Source organism: Oncorhynchus gorbuscha, unplaced genomic scaffold (assembly GCF_021184085.1).
Source record: "Oncorhynchus gorbuscha isolate QuinsamMale2020 ecotype Even-year unplaced genomic scaffold, OgorEven_v1.0 Un_scaffold_295, whole genome shotgun sequence".
NCBI lineage: Eukaryota > Metazoa > Chordata > Actinopteri > Salmoniformes > Salmonidae > Oncorhynchus > Oncorhynchus gorbuscha.
In genome coordinates this window covers 966,329-987,822 of record NW_025745159.1, presented here as the reverse complement: position 1 = coordinate 987,822, position 21,494 = coordinate 966,329, and the positions used below count along the sequence as shown (strand labels likewise).

Below are 21,494 nucleotides of genomic sequence, written 5' to 3'. Positions count from 1 at the left end.
CGTTGGGTCGGATCGGTTCTGTGATGTCACGGGGCTGCTTAACGAAGAGCCTCTCCGTTGGGTCGGATCGGTTCTGTGATGTCACGGTGCTGTCTCTGTCTGTCTGTCCGTCCGTCCGTCTGTCCGTCCGTCTGTCCGTCTGTCCGTCTGTCCGTCCGTCTGTCTGTCCGTCTGTCTGTCTGTCTGTCTGTGTGTCTCTGTTTGTCTGTTTGTCTTCAAGGGGCTTTATTGTCATGGGAAACATGTGTTAACATTGCCAAAGCAAGTGAGGTAGATAATATATAAAGTGAAATAAACAATAAAAATTAACAGTAAACATTACACATACAGAAGTTTCAAAACAATAAAGATATTACAAATGTCATATTATATATATACAGTGTTTTAACAATGTACAAATGGTTAAAGGACACAAGATAAAATAAATAAGCATAAATATGGGTTGTATTTACAATGGTGTTTGTTCTTCACTGGTTGCCCTTTTCTCGTGGCAACAGGTCACAAATCTTGCTGCTGTGATGTCACACTGTGGAATTTCACCCAGTAGATATGGGAGTTGATCAACATTGGGTTTGTTTTCGAATTCTTTGTGGATCTGTGTGATCTGGGGGAAATATGTCTCTCTAATATGGTCATACATTGGGCAGGAGGTTAGGAAGTGCAGCTCAGTTTCCACCTCATTTTGTGGGCAGTGAGCACATAGCCTGTCTTTTCTTGAGAGCCATGTCTGCCTACGGCGGCCTTTCTCAATAGCAAGGTTATGCTCACTGAGTCTGTACATAGTCAAAGCTTTCCTTAAGTTTGGGTCGTCACAGTGGTCAGGTATTCTGCCGCTGTGTACTCTCTGTTTAGGGCCAAATAGCATTCTAGTTTGCTCTGTTTTTTTTGTTAATTCTTTCCAATGTGTAAAGTAATTATCTCCTTGTTTTCTCATGATTTGGTTGGGTCTAATTGTGCTGTTGTCCTGGGGCTCTGTAGGGTGTGTTTGTGTTTGTGAACAGAGCCCCAGGACCAGCTTGCTTAGGGGACTCTTCTCCAGGTTCATCTCTCTGTAGGTGATGGCTTTGTTATGGAAGGTTTGTGAATCGCCTCCTTTTAGGTGGTTGTAGAATTTAACGGCTCTTTTCTGGATTTTGATCATTAGTGGGTATCGGCCTGATTCTGCTCTGCATTATTTGGTGTTCTGCGTTGTAGACGGAGGATATTTTTGCAGAATTCTGTCTGTCTCCCCCAGGTGCAGCGTGGGGAGCAGCGGTGTCGGTCCTCGGCGGGGTCTTGCGGTGTGGACTCGTCGTCCAGTCGCAGCGGCGTCCAGGACAGTGGGTTCGGCAGCGACAGCGCCAGGATCCGTATCGTCCAGATGGAGCAGAGTGGAGGTTCCCAGCAACGCATCGCTAGACCCTCCAGGGAGTCCACCGTCATCAAGAACCTCTCCTTCGTCCCCTTCGACGTCTTCCTGACCGCGAGTAAACTCTCTCTCATGACCTACGCCTGCTCCACTCTAGCCAAGACCCCCCCCGCCTCGCCGGAGAAGAGGGATGGAGACGGGCCGACAGGGAAGAGTGTCCTGAACCAGCCAGACACCATCCCTACCTCCTCCTCCTCCCCCAACCCTCCTCCCCCGGTCCCTCTGTCAGGGCTGACAGCAGAGGACCTCCTGAACAGTAACACCGTTCCCCAGGAGCCCCGCGGTTCCCTCCTCTCCCTGGACTCCCTGCCCGCCCCCAGCCGCTCCTCGGCCCGCCAGGCCCTGGGGGTCACCATCGTGAGGCAGCCTGGGAGGAGAGGGGCTGGAGACCGGGTCCTGGAGCCTCTACTGTACCTCCAGGTGCTCCAGCCATCGGCCCTGCTCAGCTGTCACCACCGTAAACAGAGGATGGACCTGTCTGTGTTTGATGTGTCTCTGAGGGGAGTCTCCTCTGACTATAAGTGTCTGGGTGAGTAGAGGGGGACTTCATCTGGTGTAGATCTTGATGTGTCTCTGAGGGGAGTCTCCTCTGACTATAAGTGTCTGGGTGAGTAGAGGGGGACTTCATCTGGTGTAGATCTTGATGTGTCTCACTCATTTACAAAATCTCATCTCTCTCCTCCTCCCCCCCTCCTCCTCCTCCCCCCTCTCCTTTCCCCTACCACCCCCTCCTCCTCCTCCCATCCCCCTCTCCTCTCCCCTCCCATCCCCTCCCTCCTCCTCCCCATCTCCTTTCCCATCCCCCCTCCTCCCTCCTCTCCCATCCCCTCCTCCTCCTCCCCTTTCCTCCCCCCCCATCTCCCTCCCCTCTCCTCTCTCCCCCCTCCCTCTCCTCTCCTCCCCCCATCTCCCCTCCCTCCCCCCTCCCTCCTCCCCTCCCCTCCCCTCCTCTCCTCCCTCTCCTCCCTCTCTCCTCCCCCTCTCCCCTCTCCTCCCCTCTCTCCTCCCTCCCTCCTCCCTCTCCTCCCCTCTCTCCTCCCTCCTCTCCTCCCTCTCCTCCCTCCTCCCTCCCTCCTCTCTCCCCCCCCTCCCCTCTCCAGATCCAGGGAAGTCTCTCCCAGAGGTATTAGACTACAGTGTATTGTGGGTCCAGACAGTATCAGGAGAGTCTGACAGTCAGACAGGTGTTCCTCCTCCTCTGGCCTGTCTGCAGATCAGAGACTTCCTCAGTGGACCAGGTGAGGACTCACACACCCTACACACACCCTACACACACCCTACACACAGTCAGACAGGTGTTCCTCCTCCTCTGGCCTGTCTGCAGATCAGAGACTTCCTCAGTGGACCAGGTGAGGACTCACACACTCTACACACACCCTACACACACCCTACACACACCCTACACACACCCTACACACACCCTACACACACTCTACACACACTACACACACCCTACACACACCCTACAGTACACACACACTCTACACACACCCTACACACACCCTACAGTACACACACACTCTACACACACCCTACACACACCCTACAGTACACACACACTCTACACACACCCTACATTACACACACACTCTACACACACCCTACACACACTCTACAATACACACCCTACACACACCCTACAGTACACACACACTCTACACACACCCTATAGTACACACACCCTACAGTACACACACACTCTACACACACCCTACAGTACACACACACTACAGCACACACACACTCTACACACACCCTACAGCACACACACACTCTACACACACACTCTACACACACCCTACAGTACACACACACTCTACACACACACTCTACACACACCCTACAGTACACACACACTCTGGGGGATGTCTCTGGTCTAAGTAGTGCACTATATAGGGAATAGGGCCCTGGTCTATAGTAGTGCACTATATAGGGAATAGGGCTCTGGTCTAAGTAGTGCACTATATAGGGAATAGGGCCCTGGTCTAAGTAGTGCACTATATAGGGAATAGGGCTCTGGTCTATAGTAGTGTACTATATAGGGAATAGGGCTCTGGTCTATAGTAGTACCACTATATAGGGAATAGGGCTCTGGTCTAAGTAGTGCACTATATAGGGAATAGGGCCCTGGTCTAAGTAGTGCACTATATAGGGAATAGGGCTCTGGTCTATAGTAGTGCACTATGTAGGGAATAGGGTCCTGGTCTAAGTAGTGCCCTATATAGGGAATAGGGCCCTGGTCTAAAGTAGTGCACTATATAGGGAATAGGGATCCGGTCTACAGTAGTGCACTATGTAGGGAATAGAGTCCTGGTCTAAGTAGTGCCCTATATAGGGAATAGGGCCCTGGTCTATAGTAGTGCACTATATAGGGAATAGGGCCCTGGTCTATAGTAGTGCACTATATAGGGAATAGGGCCCTGGTCTATAGTGGTGCACTATATAGGGAATAGGGCCCTGGTCTATAGTAGTGCACTATATAGGGAATAGGGCCCTGGTCTATAGTGGTGCACTATATAGGGAATAGGGCCCTGGTCTATAGTAGTGAACTATATAGGGAATAGGGCCCTGGTCTATAGTAGTGCACTATATAGGGAATAGGGCCCTGGTCTATAGTAGTGCACTATATAGGGAATAGGGCTCTGGTCTATAGTAGTGCACTATATAGGGAATAGGGCCCTGGTCTAAGTAGTGCACTATATAGGGAATAGGGCCCTGGTCTAAGTAGTGCACTATATAGGGAATAGGGCTCTGGTCTATAGTAGTGTACTATATAGGGAATAGGGCCCTGGTCTATAGTAGTGCACTATATAGGGAATAGGGCCCTGGTCTAAGTAGTGTACTATATAGGGAATAGGGCCCTGGTCTATAGTAGTGCACTATATAGGGAATAGGGCCCTGGTCTAAGTAGTGCACTATATAGGGAATAGGGCCCTGGTCTATAGTAGTGCACTATATAGGGAATAAGACCCTGGTCTAAAGTAGTGCACTATATAGGGAATAGGGCTCTGGTCTATAGTAGTGCACTATATAGGGAATAGGGCCCTGGTCTAAAGTAGTGCACTATATAGGGAATAGGGCCCTGGTCTATAGTAGTGCACTATATAGGGAATAGGGCCCTGGTCTATAGTAGTGTACTATATAGGGAATAGGGCCCTGGTCTATAGTAGTGTACTATATAGGGAATAAGGCCCTGGTCTAAAGTAGTGTACTATGTAGGGAGTAGGGTCCCATGTAGGAGTCCCCCCAGGTAGTGTTCCCTAAGGCCCCTCTGATTTGATGCTGTTTAACGAGGTGAGCGTCCATCAGACCAGATGGAGACCAGTTCCCTGTTTACAGCAAACTGACAGACATTTACTGAGACCAATCACAGCTCCCCTGCCAGGGATGGAACCTGCAGAGAGGGAACACAAGTAACACACACACACACACACACACACACACACACACACACACACACACACACACACACACACACACACACACACACACACACACACACACACACACACACACACACACACACACACACACACACACACACACACACACACACACACACACACACAGAGGAAGGCAGCTGCAGTGAGGGAGGGTTCAAGGCTGGACCAGCCCTCTCCTCTTCAATCCCCCTCTGCCTTCTTCTCTGTTAAACAGCCACCACTAACATTGAGTGGCTGCTGCCAACACACTGTCATTGACACTGACCCAACTCCAGCCACTTTAATAATGGGAATTGATGGGAAATGATGTAAATATATCACTAGCCACTTTAAACAATGCTACCTTATATAATGTTACTTACCCTACATTATTCATCTCATATGCATACGTATATACTGTACTCTACATCATCGACTGCATCCTTATGTAATACATGTATCACTAGCCACTTTAACTATGCCACTTTGTTTACTTTGTCTACACACTCATCTCATATGTATATACTGTACTCGATACCATCTACTGTATGCTGCTCTGTACCATCACTCATTCATATATCCTTATGTACATGTTCCTTATCCCCTTACACTGTGTATAAGACAGTAGTTTTGGAATTGTTAGTTAGATTACTTGTTGGTTATCACTGCATTGTCGGAACTAGAAGCACAAGCATTTCGCTACACTCGCATTAACATCTGCTAACCATGTGTATGTGACAAATAAATTTGATTTTTTCTTCCTGAGGAAACAGTCCCCCTCTGCCTTCTTCTTCTCTTCCTGACATTCTTCTGTCTGACCTGGGGGTCCCAGGAAACAGTCCTGCTCTCTTCTTCTCTTCCTGACAGTCTTCTGTCTGACCTGGAGGACCCAGGAAACAGTCCTGCTCTCTTCTTCTCTTCCTGACAGTCTTCTGTCTGACCTGGAGGACCCAGGAAACAGTCCTGCTCTCTTCTTCTCTTCCTGACAGTCTTCTGTCTGACCTGGAGGACCCAGGAAACAGTCCTGCTCTCTTCTTCTCTTCCTGCCAGTCTTCTGTCTGACCTGGAGGACCCAGGAAACAGTCCTGCTCTCTTCTTCTCTTCCTGACAGTCTTCTGTCTGCCCTGGAGGACCCAGGAAACAGTCCTGCCCTCCGTCTCTCTTCTTCTCTTCCTGACATTCTTCTGTCTGCCCTGGAGGACCCAGGAAACAGTCCTGCTCTCCGTCTCTCTTCTTCCTTCTCTTGTGTGAAAGAGTCAATGACAGGAGGTTGGAGAAGTAACAGCTACCAGTTGGAGAGAGAGATGGGGGGAGGGAGAGAGAGAGAGGGGGAGAGAGAGAGAGAGGGGGAGGGGGAGGGGGAGTGAGAGAGAGAGGGGGGAGGAGAGTGAGAGAGAGAGAGAGGGGAGTGAGAGAGAGGGAGGGGGAGTGAGAGAGAGGGAGGGGGGAGTGAGAGAGAGAGAGGGGGAGTGAGAGAGAGAGAGGGGGGAGGGGGAGGGAGAGAGAGAGGGGAGGAGAGAGAGAGGGGGGAGGGAGAGAGAGAGATGGGGGGGGTAGGGAGAGAGTCAGTCCTCGGCTGGGTTAATGAACCACTGACAGTCCTCTGGTGGGTTAATGAACCACTGACAGTCCTCTGGTTAATGAACCACTGACAGTCCTCTGGTTAATGAACCACTGACAGTCCTCTGGTTAATGAACCACTGACAGTCCTCTGGTTAATGAACCACTGACAGTCCTTTGGTTAATGAACCACTGACAGTCCTCTGGTTAATGAACCACTGACAGTCCTCTGGTTAATGAACCACTAACAGTCCTCTGGTTAATGAACCACTGACAGTCCTCTGGTTAATGAACCACTGACAGTCCTCTGGTTAATGAACCACTGACAGTCCTCTGGTTAATGAACCACTGACAGTCCTCTGGTGGGTTAATGAACCACTGACAGTCCTCTGGTGGGTTAATGAACCACTGACAGTCCTCTGGTGGGTTAATGAACCACTGACAGTCCTCTGGTGGGTTAATGAACCACTGACAGTCCTCTGGTTAATGAACCACTGACAGTCCTCTGGTTAATGAACCACTGACAGTCCTCTGGTTAATGAACCACTGACAGTCCTCTGGTTAATGAACCACTGACAGTCCTCTGGTTAATGAACCACTGACAGTCCTCTGGTTAATGAACCACTGACAGTCCTCTGGTTAATGAACCACTGACAGTCCTCTGGTGGGTTAATGAACCACTGACAGTCCTCTGGTTAATGAACCACTGACAGTCCTCTGGTTAATGAACCACTGACAGTCCTCTGGTTAATGAACCACTGACAGTCCTCTGGTGGGTTAATGAACCACTGACAGTCCTCTGGTGGGTTAATGAACCACTGACAGTCCTCTGGTGGGTTAATGAACCACTGACAGTCCTCTGGTGGGTTAATGAACCACTGACAGTCCTCGGCTGGGTTAATGAACCACTGACAGTCCTCTGGTTAAAGAACCACTGACAGTCCTCGGCTGGGTTAATGAACCACTGACAGTCCTCCGCTGGGTTAATGAACCACTGACAGTCCTCTGGTTAATGAACCACTGACAGTCCTCTGGTTAATGAACCACTGACAGTCCTCGGCTGGGTTAATGAACCACTGACAGTCCTCGGCTGGGTTAATGAACCACTGACAGTCATCTGGTTAATGAACCACTGACAGTCCTCTGGTTAATGAACCACTGACAGTCCTCTGGTTAATGAACCACTGACAGTCCTCGGCTGGGTTAATGAACCACTGACAGTCCTCTGGTTAATGAACCACTGACAGTCCTCTGGTTAATGAACCACTGACAGTCCTCGGCTGGGTTAATGAACCACTGACAGTCCTCTGGTTAATGAACCACTGACAGTCCTCGGCTGGGTTAATGAACCACTGACAGTCCTCTGGTTAAAGAACCACTGACAGTCCTCGGCTGGGTTAAAAGCACCGCTTTGTGTTTGATGGAAAGGAAGGGTGTTCCTAATCAATACACTTGCGTGAGAAGTGAAGGAACGTCACTCCTGGACAAGGCCTTCTTTTGATGTCCCAACGAACATGACGGAAGGACCACCATCTTTCTTTCATTAATCCAGATTTCCGTGTGCTGCCTTTTCCCCTCTCTCAGCACCCGATGAGCTTAAAGAGGCTACCTTTGAAGGCTACAAGTTAAACGTGTTGATAAGTAGGGGGTAAGAGTTGGCTGGACTTCCAGATGTTTCTATAGGAGCTGTGTAAAGAGTCAGAGAGGTGGTATCTTCTGGCTGGACTTCCAGATGATTCTATAGGAGCTGTGTGTAAAGAGTCCGAGAGGTGGTATCTTCTGGCTGGACTTCCAGATGATTCTATAGTAGCTGTGTGTAAAGAGTCAGAGAGGTGGTATCTTCTGGCTGGACTTCCAGATGATATAATAATAATATAATAATATATGCCATTTAACAGACGCTTTTATCCAAAGCGACTTACAGTCATGTGTGCATACATTCTACGTATGGGTGGTCCCGGGAATCGAACCCACTACCCTGGCGTTACAAGCGCCATGCTCTACCAACTGAGCTACAGATTCTATAGGAGCTGTGTGTAAAGAGTCAGAGAGGTGGTATCTTCTGGCTGGACTTCCAGATGATTCTATAGGAGCTGGGTGTAAAGAGTCAGAGAGGTGGTATCTTCTGGCTGGACTTCCAGATGATTCTATAGGTGCTGGGTGTAAAGAGTCAGAGAGGTGGTATCTTCTGGCTGGACTTCCAGATGATTCTATAGGAGCTGCGTGTAAAGAGTCAGAGGGCTGGTACCATCTAGCTGTCCTGGCCCGGTTGATGATACCATTGAGCTGGCCTGGCCCGGTTGGTGGTGCAATTGAGCTGGGCTGGCCCGGTTGGTGGTGCCATTGAGCTGGGCTGGCCCATTTAGTGGTGCCATTGAGCTGGGCTGGCCCGGTTGGTGGTGACATTGAGCTGCCCGGTTGGCGGTACCATTGAGCTGGCCTGGCCCAGTTGGTGGTGACATTGAGCTGCCCGGTTGGCGGTACCATTGAGCTGGCCTGGCCCGGTTGGTGGTGACATTGAGCTGCCCGGTTGGTGGTACCATTGAGCTGCCCGGTTGGTGGTACCAATGAGCTGGGCTGGCCTGGTTGATGATACCATTGAGCTGGGCTGGCCCATTTAGTGGTGCCATTGAGCTGGGCTGGCCCGGTTGGTGGTGCCATTGAGCTGCCCAGTTGGTGGTACCATTGAGCTGGGCTGGCCCGGTTTGTGGTGCCGTTGAGCTGCCCGGTTGGTGGTACCATTGAGCTGGGCTGGCCCGGTTGGTAACTCTGTCTTCAGTTAATATTTTGTATTACGGTAACTCTGTCTTCTATTAATATTTAGTATTACGGTAACTCTGTCTCCTGTTAATATTTAGTATTACGGTAACTCTGTCTCCTGTTAATATTTTGTATTACGGTAACTCTGTCTTCTGTTAATATTTTGTATTACGGTAACTCGGTCTTCTGTTAATATTTAGAATTATGGTAACTCTGTCTCCTATTAATATTTAGTATTACGGTAACTCTGTCTTCTGTTAATATTTAGTATTACGGTAACTCTGTCTTCTGTCTCTCTTCTGTTAATATTTTGAATTACGGTAACTCTGTCTCCTGTTAATATTTAGTATTACAGTAGCTCTGTCTCCTGTTAATATTTAGTATTACGGTAACTCTGTCTTCTATTAATATTTAGTATTACGGTAACTCTGTCTTCTGTTAATATTTAGTATTACGGTAACTCTGTCTTCTATTAATATTTAGTATTACGGTAACTCTGTCTCCAGTCTCTCTTCTGTTAATATTTAGTATTACGGTAACTCTGTTTCCTGTTAATATTTTGTTTTACGGTAACTGTCTCCTGTCTCTCTCCTGTTAATATTTTGTTTTACGGTAACTCTGTTTCCTGTTAATATTTTGTTTTACGGTAACTCTGTTTCCTGTTAATATTTAGTATTACGGTAACTCTGTCTCCTGTTAATATTTAGTATTACGGTAACTCTGTCTCCTGTTAATATTTAGTATTACGGTAACTCTGTCTCCTGTTAATATTTAGTTTTACGGTAACTCTGTCTTCTGTTCGTCCAGCGGAGCTGAACGTGGAGCTGTCCCGGCCCCTGAAGGTGAACCCTACGCTGGTGAAACTGGAGCAGACCAAAGTCTACCTGAGGAGGGTCCTACCTCATCACTACTGGGAGTCTCCCAAACCCCCCTCCACCCCTCATTCCTCCCCCAGTAGGACCTCGTCCTCCTCTCCCCCTCGTCCCGACCCCTCCCACCTCAGCTCCCTAAGGTCCCTGGCACCCTTCCACAAGGTGTCCCTCCGCACCGCCCAGATCGTGGTTGTCATGGAGACCGAGTCGCACCCTGCCCGGCCCAGCCTGTCCTGGTCGGTGTCGGCTATGAAGGGTACCATGAACATGAAGACTGGGCCCAAGCTAGACGGTAAAGAGCTTTAAACATGTATCTTCCCTGTTGACTTTTTACAGTTGAAAAATGCAGCTCCCCCTCTCTCATCACCCCTCTCTCATCACCCCTCTCTCATCATCCTCTCACACTTCATCCCTCTCACACTTCATCCCTCTCACACTTCATCCCTCTCTCTTCTCCTCCCTCGCACTTCATCCCTCTCTCATCACCCTCTCACACTTCATCCTCTCTCATCACCCCACTCACACTTCATCCCTCTCACACTTCATCCCTCTCTCTTCTCCTCCCTCGCACTTCATCCCTCTCTCATCACCCCTCTCACACTTCATCCCTCTCTCATCACCCTCTCACACTTCACCCCTCTCTCATCACCCCTCTCTCATCACCCCTCTCTCATCACCCTCTCTCATCACCCCTCTCTCATCACCCCTCTCACACTTCACCCCTCTCTCATCACCCCTCTCTCATCACCCCTCTCTCATCACCCCTCTCTCATCACCCCTCTCATCACCCCTCTCTCATCACCCCACTCTCATCACCCCTCTCTCATCACCCCTCTCTCATCACCCCTCTCTCATCACCCTCTCTCATCACCCCTCTCACACTTCACCCCTCTCTCATCACCCTCTCTCATCACCCTCTCTCATCACCCTCTCTCATCACCCTCTCACACTTCACCCCTCTCTCATCACCCCTCTCTCATCACCCCTCTCTCATCACCCCTCTCACACTTCACCCCTCTCTCACTTCACCCCTCTCTCATCACCCCTCTCTCATCACCCCTCTCTCATCACCCCTCTCACACTTCACCCCTCTCTCATCACCCCTCTCTTCTCTCCCCCTCTCTCTTTCTCTCCCTCTCTTCTCTCCCCCCTTGGTTAGGAGAGATATCACACCTTAGTGACATTAACCAGCTGGTTAGGAGAGATATCACACCTTAGTGACATTAACCAGCTGGTTAGGAGAGATAACACACCTTAGTGACATTAACCAGCTGGTTAGGAGAGATATCACACCTTAGTGACATTAACCAGCTGGTTAGGAGAGATATCACACCTTAGTGACATTAACCAGCTGGTTAGGAGAGATATCACACCTTAGTGAAGGGAACATTAACCAGCTGGTTAGGAGAGATATCACACCTTAGTGACATTAACCAGCTGGTTAGGAGAGATATCACACCTTAGTGACATTAACCAGCTGGTTAGGAGAGATATCACACCTTAGTGACATTAACCAGCTGGTTAGGAGAGATATCACACCTTAGTGACATTAACCAGCTGGTTAGGAGAGATATCACACCTTAGTGACATTAACCAGCTGGTTAGGAGAGATATCACACCTTAGTGACATTAACCAGCTGGTTAGGAGAGATATCACACTTTGTCTGTCTGTCTCCTAGTGCCTTGCTGAGGGCCCTGACCTTAAAGATCTCATCAAGCCTGTCTGTCTGTCTCCTAGTGCCTTGGTGAGGGCCCTTAAAGATCTCACCAAGCCTGTCTGTCTGTCTCCTAGTACCTTGGTGAGGGCCCTGACCTTAAAGATCTCATCAAGCCTGTCTGTCTGTCTCCTAGTACCTTGGTGAGGGCCCTGACCTTAAAGATCTCATCAAGCCTGTCTGTCTGTCTCCTAGTACCTTGGTGAGGGCCCTGACCTTAAAGATCTCATCAAGCCTGTCTGTCTGTCTCCTAGTACCTTGCTGAGGGCCCTTAAAGATCTCATCAAGCCTGTCTGTCTGTCTCCTAGTACCTTGGTGAGGGCCCTGACCTTAAAGATCTCACCAAGCCTGTCTGTCTGTCTCCTAGTGCCTTGCTGAGGGCCCTTAAAGATCTCACCAAGCCTGTCTGTCTGTCTCCTAGTACCTTGCTGAGGGCCCTTAAAGATCTCACCAAGCCTGTCTGTCTGTCTCCTAGTGCCTTGCTGAGGGCCCTTAAAGATCTCACCAAGCCTGTCTGTCTGACTCCTAGTGCCTTGCTGAGGGCCCTTAAAGATCTCACCAAGCCTGTCTGTCTGTCTCCTAGTACCTTGCTGAGGGCCCTTAAAGATCTCATCAAGCCTGTCTGTCTGTCTCCTAGTACCTTGCTGAGGGCCCTTAAAGATCTCATCAAGCCTGTCTGTCTGTCTCCTAGTACCTTGCTGAGGGCCCTTAAAGATCTCACCAAGCCTGTCTGTCTGACTCCTAGTGCCTTGCTGTCTGTGGCTATAATCCTTCTCAACATATTTCTCTGGCTGACAGCGATACTACCAAACCACACAAGAGGTTAAAATACTCCCAATGAAAGATTTGTAGAGTCCAAGCCCCTGTCATGTGACCTGGGTGAGGCGTAGCTGGGAAGTTAAAGGTCTCTGTGGTTTTGTTTCGCCACAACAAAGTCCTCCTGAATAGAACACAGGAAACGGACCATGATGCATCACTGTTGTGTTCTCCGAGCCGTAACCACAACGTTACCATGGAGGAATGACCTGTTCCTGGCCAGGCAAGATATTTCTGTTTCCCAAATGGCACCTTCTTCACTACGTAGTGCACTACTCCATAGGGCTCTGGTCTAAAGTAGTGCCCTACTCCATAGGCTTCTGGTCTAAAGTAGTGCCCTACTCCATAGGCCTCTGGTCTAAAGTAGTGCCCTACCCCATAGGGCTCTGGTCTAAAGTAGTGCCCTACCCCATAGGGCTCTGGTCTAAAGTAGTGCCCTACTCCATAGGGCTCTGGTCTAAAGTAGTGCCCTACCCCATAGGGCTCTGGTCTAAAGTAGTGCACTTTATAGGGAATAGGGTGATATTTTGGACCCTAGTTCCTGTGTCCTCCAATACTGAGACCAGAGGGCTGAACCTCTCTTAACAGTTAGGATAATGTTCTCAGACCAGTCCTGACCGGACCTCTCTGACTAAACCTCTCTGATTAACCTCTCTGACTAAACCTCTCTGACTAAACCTCTCTGACTAAACCTCTCTGACTAAACCTCTCTGACTAAACCTCTCTGACTAAACCTCTCTGACTAAACCTCTCTGACTAAACCTCTCTGACTAAACCTCTCTGACTAAATCTCTCTGACCGGACCTCTCTGACTAAACCTCTCTGATTAAACCTCTCTGGCTAAACCTCTCTGACTAAACCTCTCTGACTAAACCTCTCTGACTAAACCTCTCTGGCTAAACCTCTCTGACTAAACCTCTCTGACTAAACCTCTCTGACTAAACCTCTCTGACCGGACCTCTCTGACTAAACCTCTCTGACTAAACCTCTCTACTAAACCTCTCTGACTAAACCTCTCTGACTAAACCTCTCTGACTAAACCTCTCTGACTAAACCTCTCTGACTAAACCTCTCTGACTAAACCTCTCTGACTAAACCTCTCTGACTAAAACCTCTCTGACTAAACGTCTCTGACTAAACCTCTCTGACTAAACCTCTCTGACTAAACCTCTCTGACTAAACCTCTCTGACTAAACCTCTCTGACTAAACCTCTCTGACTAACCTCTCTGACCGGACCTCTCTGACTAAACGTCTCTGACTAAACGTCTCTGACTAAACCTCTCTGACTAAACCTCTCTGACTAAACCTCTCTGACTAAACCTCTCTGACTAAACCTCTCTGACTAAACCTCTCTGACTAAACCTCTCTGACTAAACCTCTCTGACTAAACCTCTCTGACTAAATCTCTCTGACCGGACCTCTCTGACTAAACCTCTCTGATTAAACCTCTCTGACTAAACCTCTCTGGCTAAACCTCTCTGACTAAACCTCTCTGACTAAACCTCTCTGACTAAACCTCTCTGACTAAACCTCTCTGACTAAACCTCTCTGACTAAACCTCTCTGACTAAACCTCTCTGACTAAACCTCTCTGACTAAACCTCTCTGACTAAACCTCTCTGACTAAACCTCTCTGACTAAACCTCTCTGACTAAACCTCTCTGACTAAACCTCTCTGACTAAACCTCTCTGACTAAACCTCTCTGACTAAACCTCTCTGACTAAACCTCTCTGACTAAACGTCTCTGACTAAACCTCTCTGACTAACCCTCTCTGACTAAACCTCTCTGACTAAACGTCTCTGTTTCTGCTGTTTGTATTGTTTCTTCATCACCATGTGGTGTTTTGATGTTTCCAGAAGGTTTGTCAGGGTTTCCTCCCTAAGCTGTGTTGAGACAAGAAGCCAGAGCAGCAAGTCTCTCAGATCCCCTTTCCGTTTCACGTAAACCACCGGCCGCCAAGAACAACGGCTGGTGTCGTGTACATCAAGAAGACCTGTCCCGTTATGGTCGGTACCAGAACCAGAGAGTTCTGTTACAACACACTGACACGGTATGGTCGGTACCAGAACCAGAGGGTTCTGTTACAACACACTGACACGGTATGGTCGGTACCAGAACCAGAGAGTTCTGTTACTGTTACAACACACTGACACGGTATGGTCGGTACCAGAACCAGAGAGTTCTGTTACTGTTACAACACACTGACACGGTATGGTCGGTACCAGAACCAGAGAGTTCTGTTACAACACACTGACACGGTATGGTCGGTACCAGAACCAGAGGGTTCTGTTACAACACACTGACACGGTATGGTCGGTACCAGAACCAGAGAGTTCTGTTACTGTTACAACACACTGACACGGTATGGTCGGTACCAGAACCAGAGAGTTCTGTTACTGTTACAACACACTGACACGGTATGGTCGGTACCACAACCAGAGAGTTCTGTTACTGTTACAACACACTGACACGGTATGGTCGGTACCAGAACCAGAGAGTTCTGTTACTGTTACAACACACTGACACGGTATGGTCGGTACCAGAACCAGAGAGTTCTGTTACAACACACTGACACGGTATGGTCGGTACCAGAACCAGAGGGTTCTGTTACTTTTACAACACACTGACACGGTATGGTCGGTACCAGAACCAGAGGGTTCTGTTACTGTTACAACACACTGACACGGTATGGTCGGTACCAGAACCAGAGGGTTCTGTTACTGTTACAACACACTGACACGGTATGGTCGGTACCAGAACCAGAGAGTTCTGTTACTGTTACAACACACTGACACGGTATGGTCGGTACCAGAACCAGAGAGTTCTGTTACAACACACTGTCCCGTTATGGTCGGTACCAGAACCAGAGAGTTCTGTTACTGTTACAACACACTGACACGGTATGGTCGGTACCAGAACCAGAGAGTTCTGTTACTGTTACAACACACTGACACGGTATGGTCGGTACCAGAACCAGAGCAGAGACTATTTTATCAACGACCTAGACAGGGATGGATGGAGGGAGGGAGGGAGGGAGGGAGAGAGGGAGAGAGGGAGAGAGGGAGAGAGAGATGCCCAGGGAGGGATGTATGGATAGGGAGAGAGAGAGAGAGGGATATGCCCAGGGAGGGAGGGAGGGAGAGAGAGAGAGAGAGAGAGGGAGGGAGAGAAGGAGAGGGAGGGAGAGAAGGAGGGAGTGGAGAGAGAGAGAGAGGGAGGGAGGGAGGGAGGGAGGGAGAGATGGAGGAGAGAGAGAGAGAGAGGAGGGAGAGAGAGGAGGGAGGGGAGAGAGAGAGAGAGAGAGAGAGAGGGGGAGGGAGAGAGAGGAGGGAGGGAAGAGATGAGAGGGAGAGAAGGAGGGAGAGAGAGAGAGAGAGGGGAGAGAGAGGAGAGGAGAGAGAGAGATGGAGGGAGGGAGAGGAGGAGAGAGGAGAGAGAGAGGGAGAGAAGGAGAGGAGAGGAGGAGAGGAGAGAGGGAGGAGGAGAGAGGAGAGAAGGATGAGAGGGAGGGAGGGGAGAGGAGGGGAGGAGAGAGAGGAGGAGGGAGAGAGAGAGAGAGATGGAGGGAGGGAGAGAGAGAGATGGAGGGAGGGAGAGGGAGAGAGAGAGGAGGAGAAGAGAGATGGAGGAGAGAGAGATGGAGGGAGAGAGAGAGGAGAGAGAGAGAGAGAGAGAGAGAGAGAGAGAGAGAGAGAGAGAGAGAGAGAGAGAGAGAGAGAGAGAGAGAGAGAGAGAGAGAGAGAGAGAGAGAGAGAGAGAGAGAGAGAGAGAGAGAGAGAGAGAGAGAGAGAGAGAGAGAGAGAGAGAGAGAGAGAGATGTCAGTATCAACCTACTATTGGGCCAATAATAGGACATGGGTAGAAAGGTATATTGGGGTCTGGAAACTCTGAGAGTCACTTCTGTTCACTGAACATAGGGGTTAGAGGGGGTGGGGGGAGGGAAGGAGGGGGGAGGACAGAGTTTCTCTGGGGGGAGGACAGAGTTTCTCTGGAGGGGAGGGAGGGAATAGGGGAGGACAGAGTTTCTCTAGGGGGGGGGGCAGAGTTTCTCTGGGGGAGGACAGTTTCTCTGGGGGTGAGGACAGAGTTTCTCTCGGGGGAGGACAGAGTTTCTCTGGGGGGAGGACAGAGTTTCTATGGGGGTGGGACAGAGTTTCTCTGGGGGGGGGAAGAGTTTCTCTGGGGGAGGAGGACAGAGTTTCTATGGGGGTGGGACAGAGTTTCTCTGGGGGAGGAGGACAGAGTTTCTCTGGGGGAGGACAGAGTTTCTCTGGGGGGAGGACAGAGTTTCTCTGGGGGGAGGACAGAGTTTCTCTGGGGGGAGGACAGAGTTTCTCTGGGGGGAGGACAGAGTTTCTATGGGGGTGGGACAGAGTTTCTCTGGGGGGGGGGACATCTGGGCTTTTAAACCCATCTGCTTCACAGATGTTCTATAGGGTTACTTCAGATAAAATGATTGTCAAATATTTTAATTAAAACCTCAACAATTTGCACTTGTTTACTCAAATCTACATAACTCCGCAGTGAGAACATTTTTGACGCTGTGGCCCGCGCTGATTTTCAACAGCTTTACAGCTTTCATCCATTTTTGATGTGTTGCCTTTTATAAACACTCAGCCGTTTCAAAACACTCAGCGTGGAAAACAATGGAAAAACGACGAGAGGGGGAGAGGGAGAGAGAGAGGGAGAGAGAGGGGGTGGGGGAGAGGGAGGGAGGGGGAGGAGAGAGAGAGAGGGATGGGAGAGGGGAGGATGAGAGAGAGAGAGGGAGGGGAGAGAGAGAGGGAGGGGGGAGAGAGAGAGGGATGGAGAGGGGAGGGTGAGAGAGGGAGAGAGAGAGAGGGAGAGGGAGAGTAAGGGAGGGGGAGGGAAGGGGACAGAGAGTTGTGTTTTCTATGAAAGCTAATCCCTGGTTGGAGGAGGATGACAGCTCTTTAGCTGTGGGGTTCTGACATCTCGCCTGAGAAGAGATTTATCACTAAGTGATTCTGTTGTTGACTATAAACACCATGTCCTCTTGGTGCAGAGCCTCATGTTCACTAGTCAGACTGATGGTCATGGAGACCCACTGAGATGTTTCCTCCTAGTCTGACCCAGGCTGATGGTCATGGAGACCCACTGAGATGTTTCCTCCTAGTCTGACCCAGGCTGATGGTCATGGAGACCCACTGAGACGTAGATGTTCCTCGTAGTCTCTAGATGTTCCTCGTAGTCTCTAGATGTTTCTCGTCGTCTCTAGATGTTTCTCGTGGTCTCTAGATGTCTCTAGATGTTTCTCGCTGTCTCTAGATGTTTCTCGTCGTCTCTAGATGTTTCTCGTGGTCTCTAGATGTTTCTCGTGGTCTCTAGATGTTTCTCGCTGTCTCTAGATGTTTCTCGTCGTCTCTAGATGTTTCTCATCATCTCTAGATGTTTCTAATCGTCTCTAGATGTTTCTCGTCGTCTCTAGATGTTTCTCATTGTCTCTAGATGTTTCTCATTGTCTCTAGATGTTTCTCATCGTCTCTAGATGTTTATCGTGGTCTCCAGATGTTTCTCATTGTCTCTAGATGTTTCTAATCGTCTCTAGATGTTTCTAATCGTCTCTAGAAGTATCTCATCATCTCTAGATGTTTCTCGTCGTCTCTAGATGTTTCTCGTCGTCTCTAGATGTTTCTCGTGGTCTCTAGATGTTTCTCGTGGTCTCTAGATGTCTCTAGATGTTTCTCGCTGTCTCTAGATGTTTCTCGTCGTCTCTAGATGTTTCTCATCGTCTCTAGATGTTTCTAATCGTCTCTAGATGTTTCTAATCGTCTCTAGATGTTTCTCATTGTTTCTAGATGTTTCTCATCATCTCTAGATGTTTCCTGTCTGTCTGTCCTATACCACAGCAAGGTGTGTGTGAATAGCCAGGACAGTCTGTTGTCTCATGGTCCTGGGTGGCAGGACATTATATCACCAGTCTGTTGTCTCATGGTCCTGGGTAGCAGGACATTATATCACCAGTCTGTTGTCTCATGGTCCTGGGTGGCAGGACATTATATCACCAGTCTGTTGTCTCATGGTCCTGGGTGGCAGGACATTATATCACCAGTCTGTTATCTCATATTCTGGGTGTTAGAGTAGAGAGACATTGACATTTGTCCCATCACACACCGTCCCTGTCTCAGTCCCTGCCTCTCTCTCTCTCTCACACAGTCCCTGCTTCTCTCTCTCACACACACAGTCCCTGCCTCCCCCTACCTCTCTCTCTCACACACACAGTCCCTGCCTCCCCCTACCTCTCTCTCTCACACACACAGTCCCTGCCTCCCCCTACCTCTCTCTCTCACACACACACAGTCCCTGCCTCCCCCTACCTCTCTCTCTCACACACAGTCCCTGCCTCCCCCTACCTCTCTCTCTCACACACACAGTCCCTGCCTCCCCCTACCTCTCTCTCTCACACACAGTCCCTGCCTCCCCCTACCTCTCTCTCTCTCACACACACAGTCCCTGCCTCCCCTACCTCTCTCTCTCACACACACAGTCCCTGCCTCCCCTACCTCTCTCTCTCACACACACAGTCCCTGCCTCCCCCTACCTCTCTCTCTCACACACAGTCCCTGCCTCCCCCTACCTCTCTCTCTCACACACACAGTCCCTGCCTCCCCCTACCTCTCTCTCTCACACACAGTCCCTGCCTCCCCCTACCTCTCTCTCTCACACACACAGTCCCTGCCTCCCCCTACCTCTCTCTCTCACACACAGTCCCTGCCTCCCCTACCTCTCTCTCTCACACACACAGTCCCTGCCTCCCCCTACCTCTCTCTCTCACACACACAGTCCCTGCCTCCCCTACTCTCTCTCTCTCTCTCACACAGTCCCTGCCTCCCCTACCTCTCTCTCTCTCACACAGTCCCTGCCTCCCCCTACCTCTCTCTCTCACACACACAGTCCCTGCCTCCCCCTACCTCTCTCTCTCACACACACAGTCCCTGCCTCCCCTACCTCTCTCTCTCACACACACAGTCCCTGCCTCCCCCTACCTCTCTCTCTCACACACACAGTCCCTGCCTCCCCCTACCTCTCTCTCTCACACACACAGTCCCTGCCTCCCCTACCTCTCTCTCTCTCACACACAGTCCCTGCCTCCCCTACCTCTCTCTCTCTCACACAGTCCCTGCCTCCCCCTACCTCTCTCTCTCTCACACAGTCCCTGCCTCCCCCTACCTCTCTCTCTCTCTCACACAGTCCCTGCCTCCCCTACCTCTCTCTCTCTCACACACAGTCCCTGCCTCCCCCTACCTCTCTCTCTCACACAGTCCTGCTCTCCCCCACCAGTCTAATGGCTCTCTAACACACAGTCCCTGCCTCCCCTACCTCTCTCACACAGTCCCCCCCCCCCCTGCCTTCAGTAACATGTTGAAGTCTTGGCTCAGCTCTTCAGGATCCATTTCATTTCGTTTGGCCCGTGCCTCCCAGTGAGATAGTTTTCCAAACTGAAAACACATGAAGTGGATAGAGACACAGAGCTGCAGAGCCACCGTAAATCCCCTGGCAACAACAGCTGGTCTTTAGTGGTCCTGAGACATAACAGATGGGGTGTTGGGTGTTTCTGCTCTGATGGCCCTGATGGTCTCAGTCTAATGGCTGTAACATAATGGGACTGACTGTCCTGATGGTCTCAGTCTAATGGCTGTAACATAATGGGACTGATGGCTCTGATGGTCTCAGTCTAATGGCTGTAACATAATGGGACTGATGGCTCTGATGGTCTCAGTCTAATGGCTGTAACATAATGGGACTGATGGCTCTGATGGTCTCAGTCTAATGGCTGTAACATAATGGGACTGATGGCTCTGATGGTCTCAGTCTAATGGCTGTAACATAATGGGACTGATGGCCCTGATGGTCTCAGTCTAATGGCTGTAACATAATGGGACTGATGGCTCTGATGGTCTCAGTCTAATGGCTGTAACATAATGGGACTGATGGCTCTAATGGTCTCAGTCTAATGGCTGTAACATAATGGGACTGATGGCTCTGATGGTCTCAGTCTAATGGCTGTAACATAATGGGACTGACTGTCCTGATGGTCTCAGTCTAATGGCTGTAACATAATGGGACTGATGGCTCTGATGGTCTCAGTCTAATGGCTGTAACATAATGGGACTGATGGCTCTGATGGTCTCAGTCTAATGGCTGTAACATAATGGGACTGACTGTCCTGATGGTCTCAGTCTAATGGCTGTAACATAATGGGACTGATGGCTCTGATGGTCTCAGTCTAATGGCTGTAACATAATGGGACTGACTGTCCTGATGGTCTCAGTCTAATGGCTGTAACATAATGGGACTGATGGCTCTGATGGTCTCAGTCTAATGGCTGTAACATAATGGGACTGACTGTCCTGATGGTCTCAGTCTAATGGCTGTAACATAATGGGACTGACTGTCCTGATGGTCTCAGTCTAATGGCTGTAACATAATGGGACTGATGGCTCTGATGGTCTCAGTCTAATGGCTGTAACATAATGGGACTGACTGTCCTGATGGTCTCAGTCTAATGGCTGTAACATAATGGGACTGACTGTCCTGATGGTCTCAGTCTAATGGCTGTAACATAATGGGACTGATGGCTCTGATGGTCTCAGTCTAATGGCTGTAACATAATGGGACTGACTGGCTCCTGATGGTCTCAGTCTAATGGCTGTAACATAATGGGACTGACTGTCCTGATGGTCTCAGTCTAATGGCTGTAACATAATGGGACTGACTGTCCTGATGGTCTCAGTCTAATGGCTGTAACATAATGGGACTGACTGTCCTGATGGTCTCAGTCTAATGGCTGTAACATAATGGGACTGATGGCTCTGATGGTCTCAGTCTAATGGCTGTAACATAATGGGACTGATGGCTCTGATGGTCTCAGTCTAATGGCTGTAACATAATGGGACTGACTGTCCTGATGGTCTCAG

The 21,494-nt window shown here is 49.7% G+C and overlaps 1 protein-coding gene across 1 annotated transcript in view; it reads left to right on the top strand.

Moving 5' to 3' along the window:
- Positions 1–21,494, top strand: part of LOC124017626 (vacuolar protein sorting-associated protein 13B-like) — a 269,473-nt gene that overhangs the window by 54,501 nt on the left and 193,478 nt on the right. The window contains 3 exon segments of the mRNA XM_046332879.1: positions 1,235–1,937; positions 2,509–2,646; positions 9,958–10,314. Of these exon segments, the coding sequence (XP_046188835.1) occupies positions 1,235–1,937; positions 2,509–2,646; positions 9,958–10,314 (1,198 nt within the window).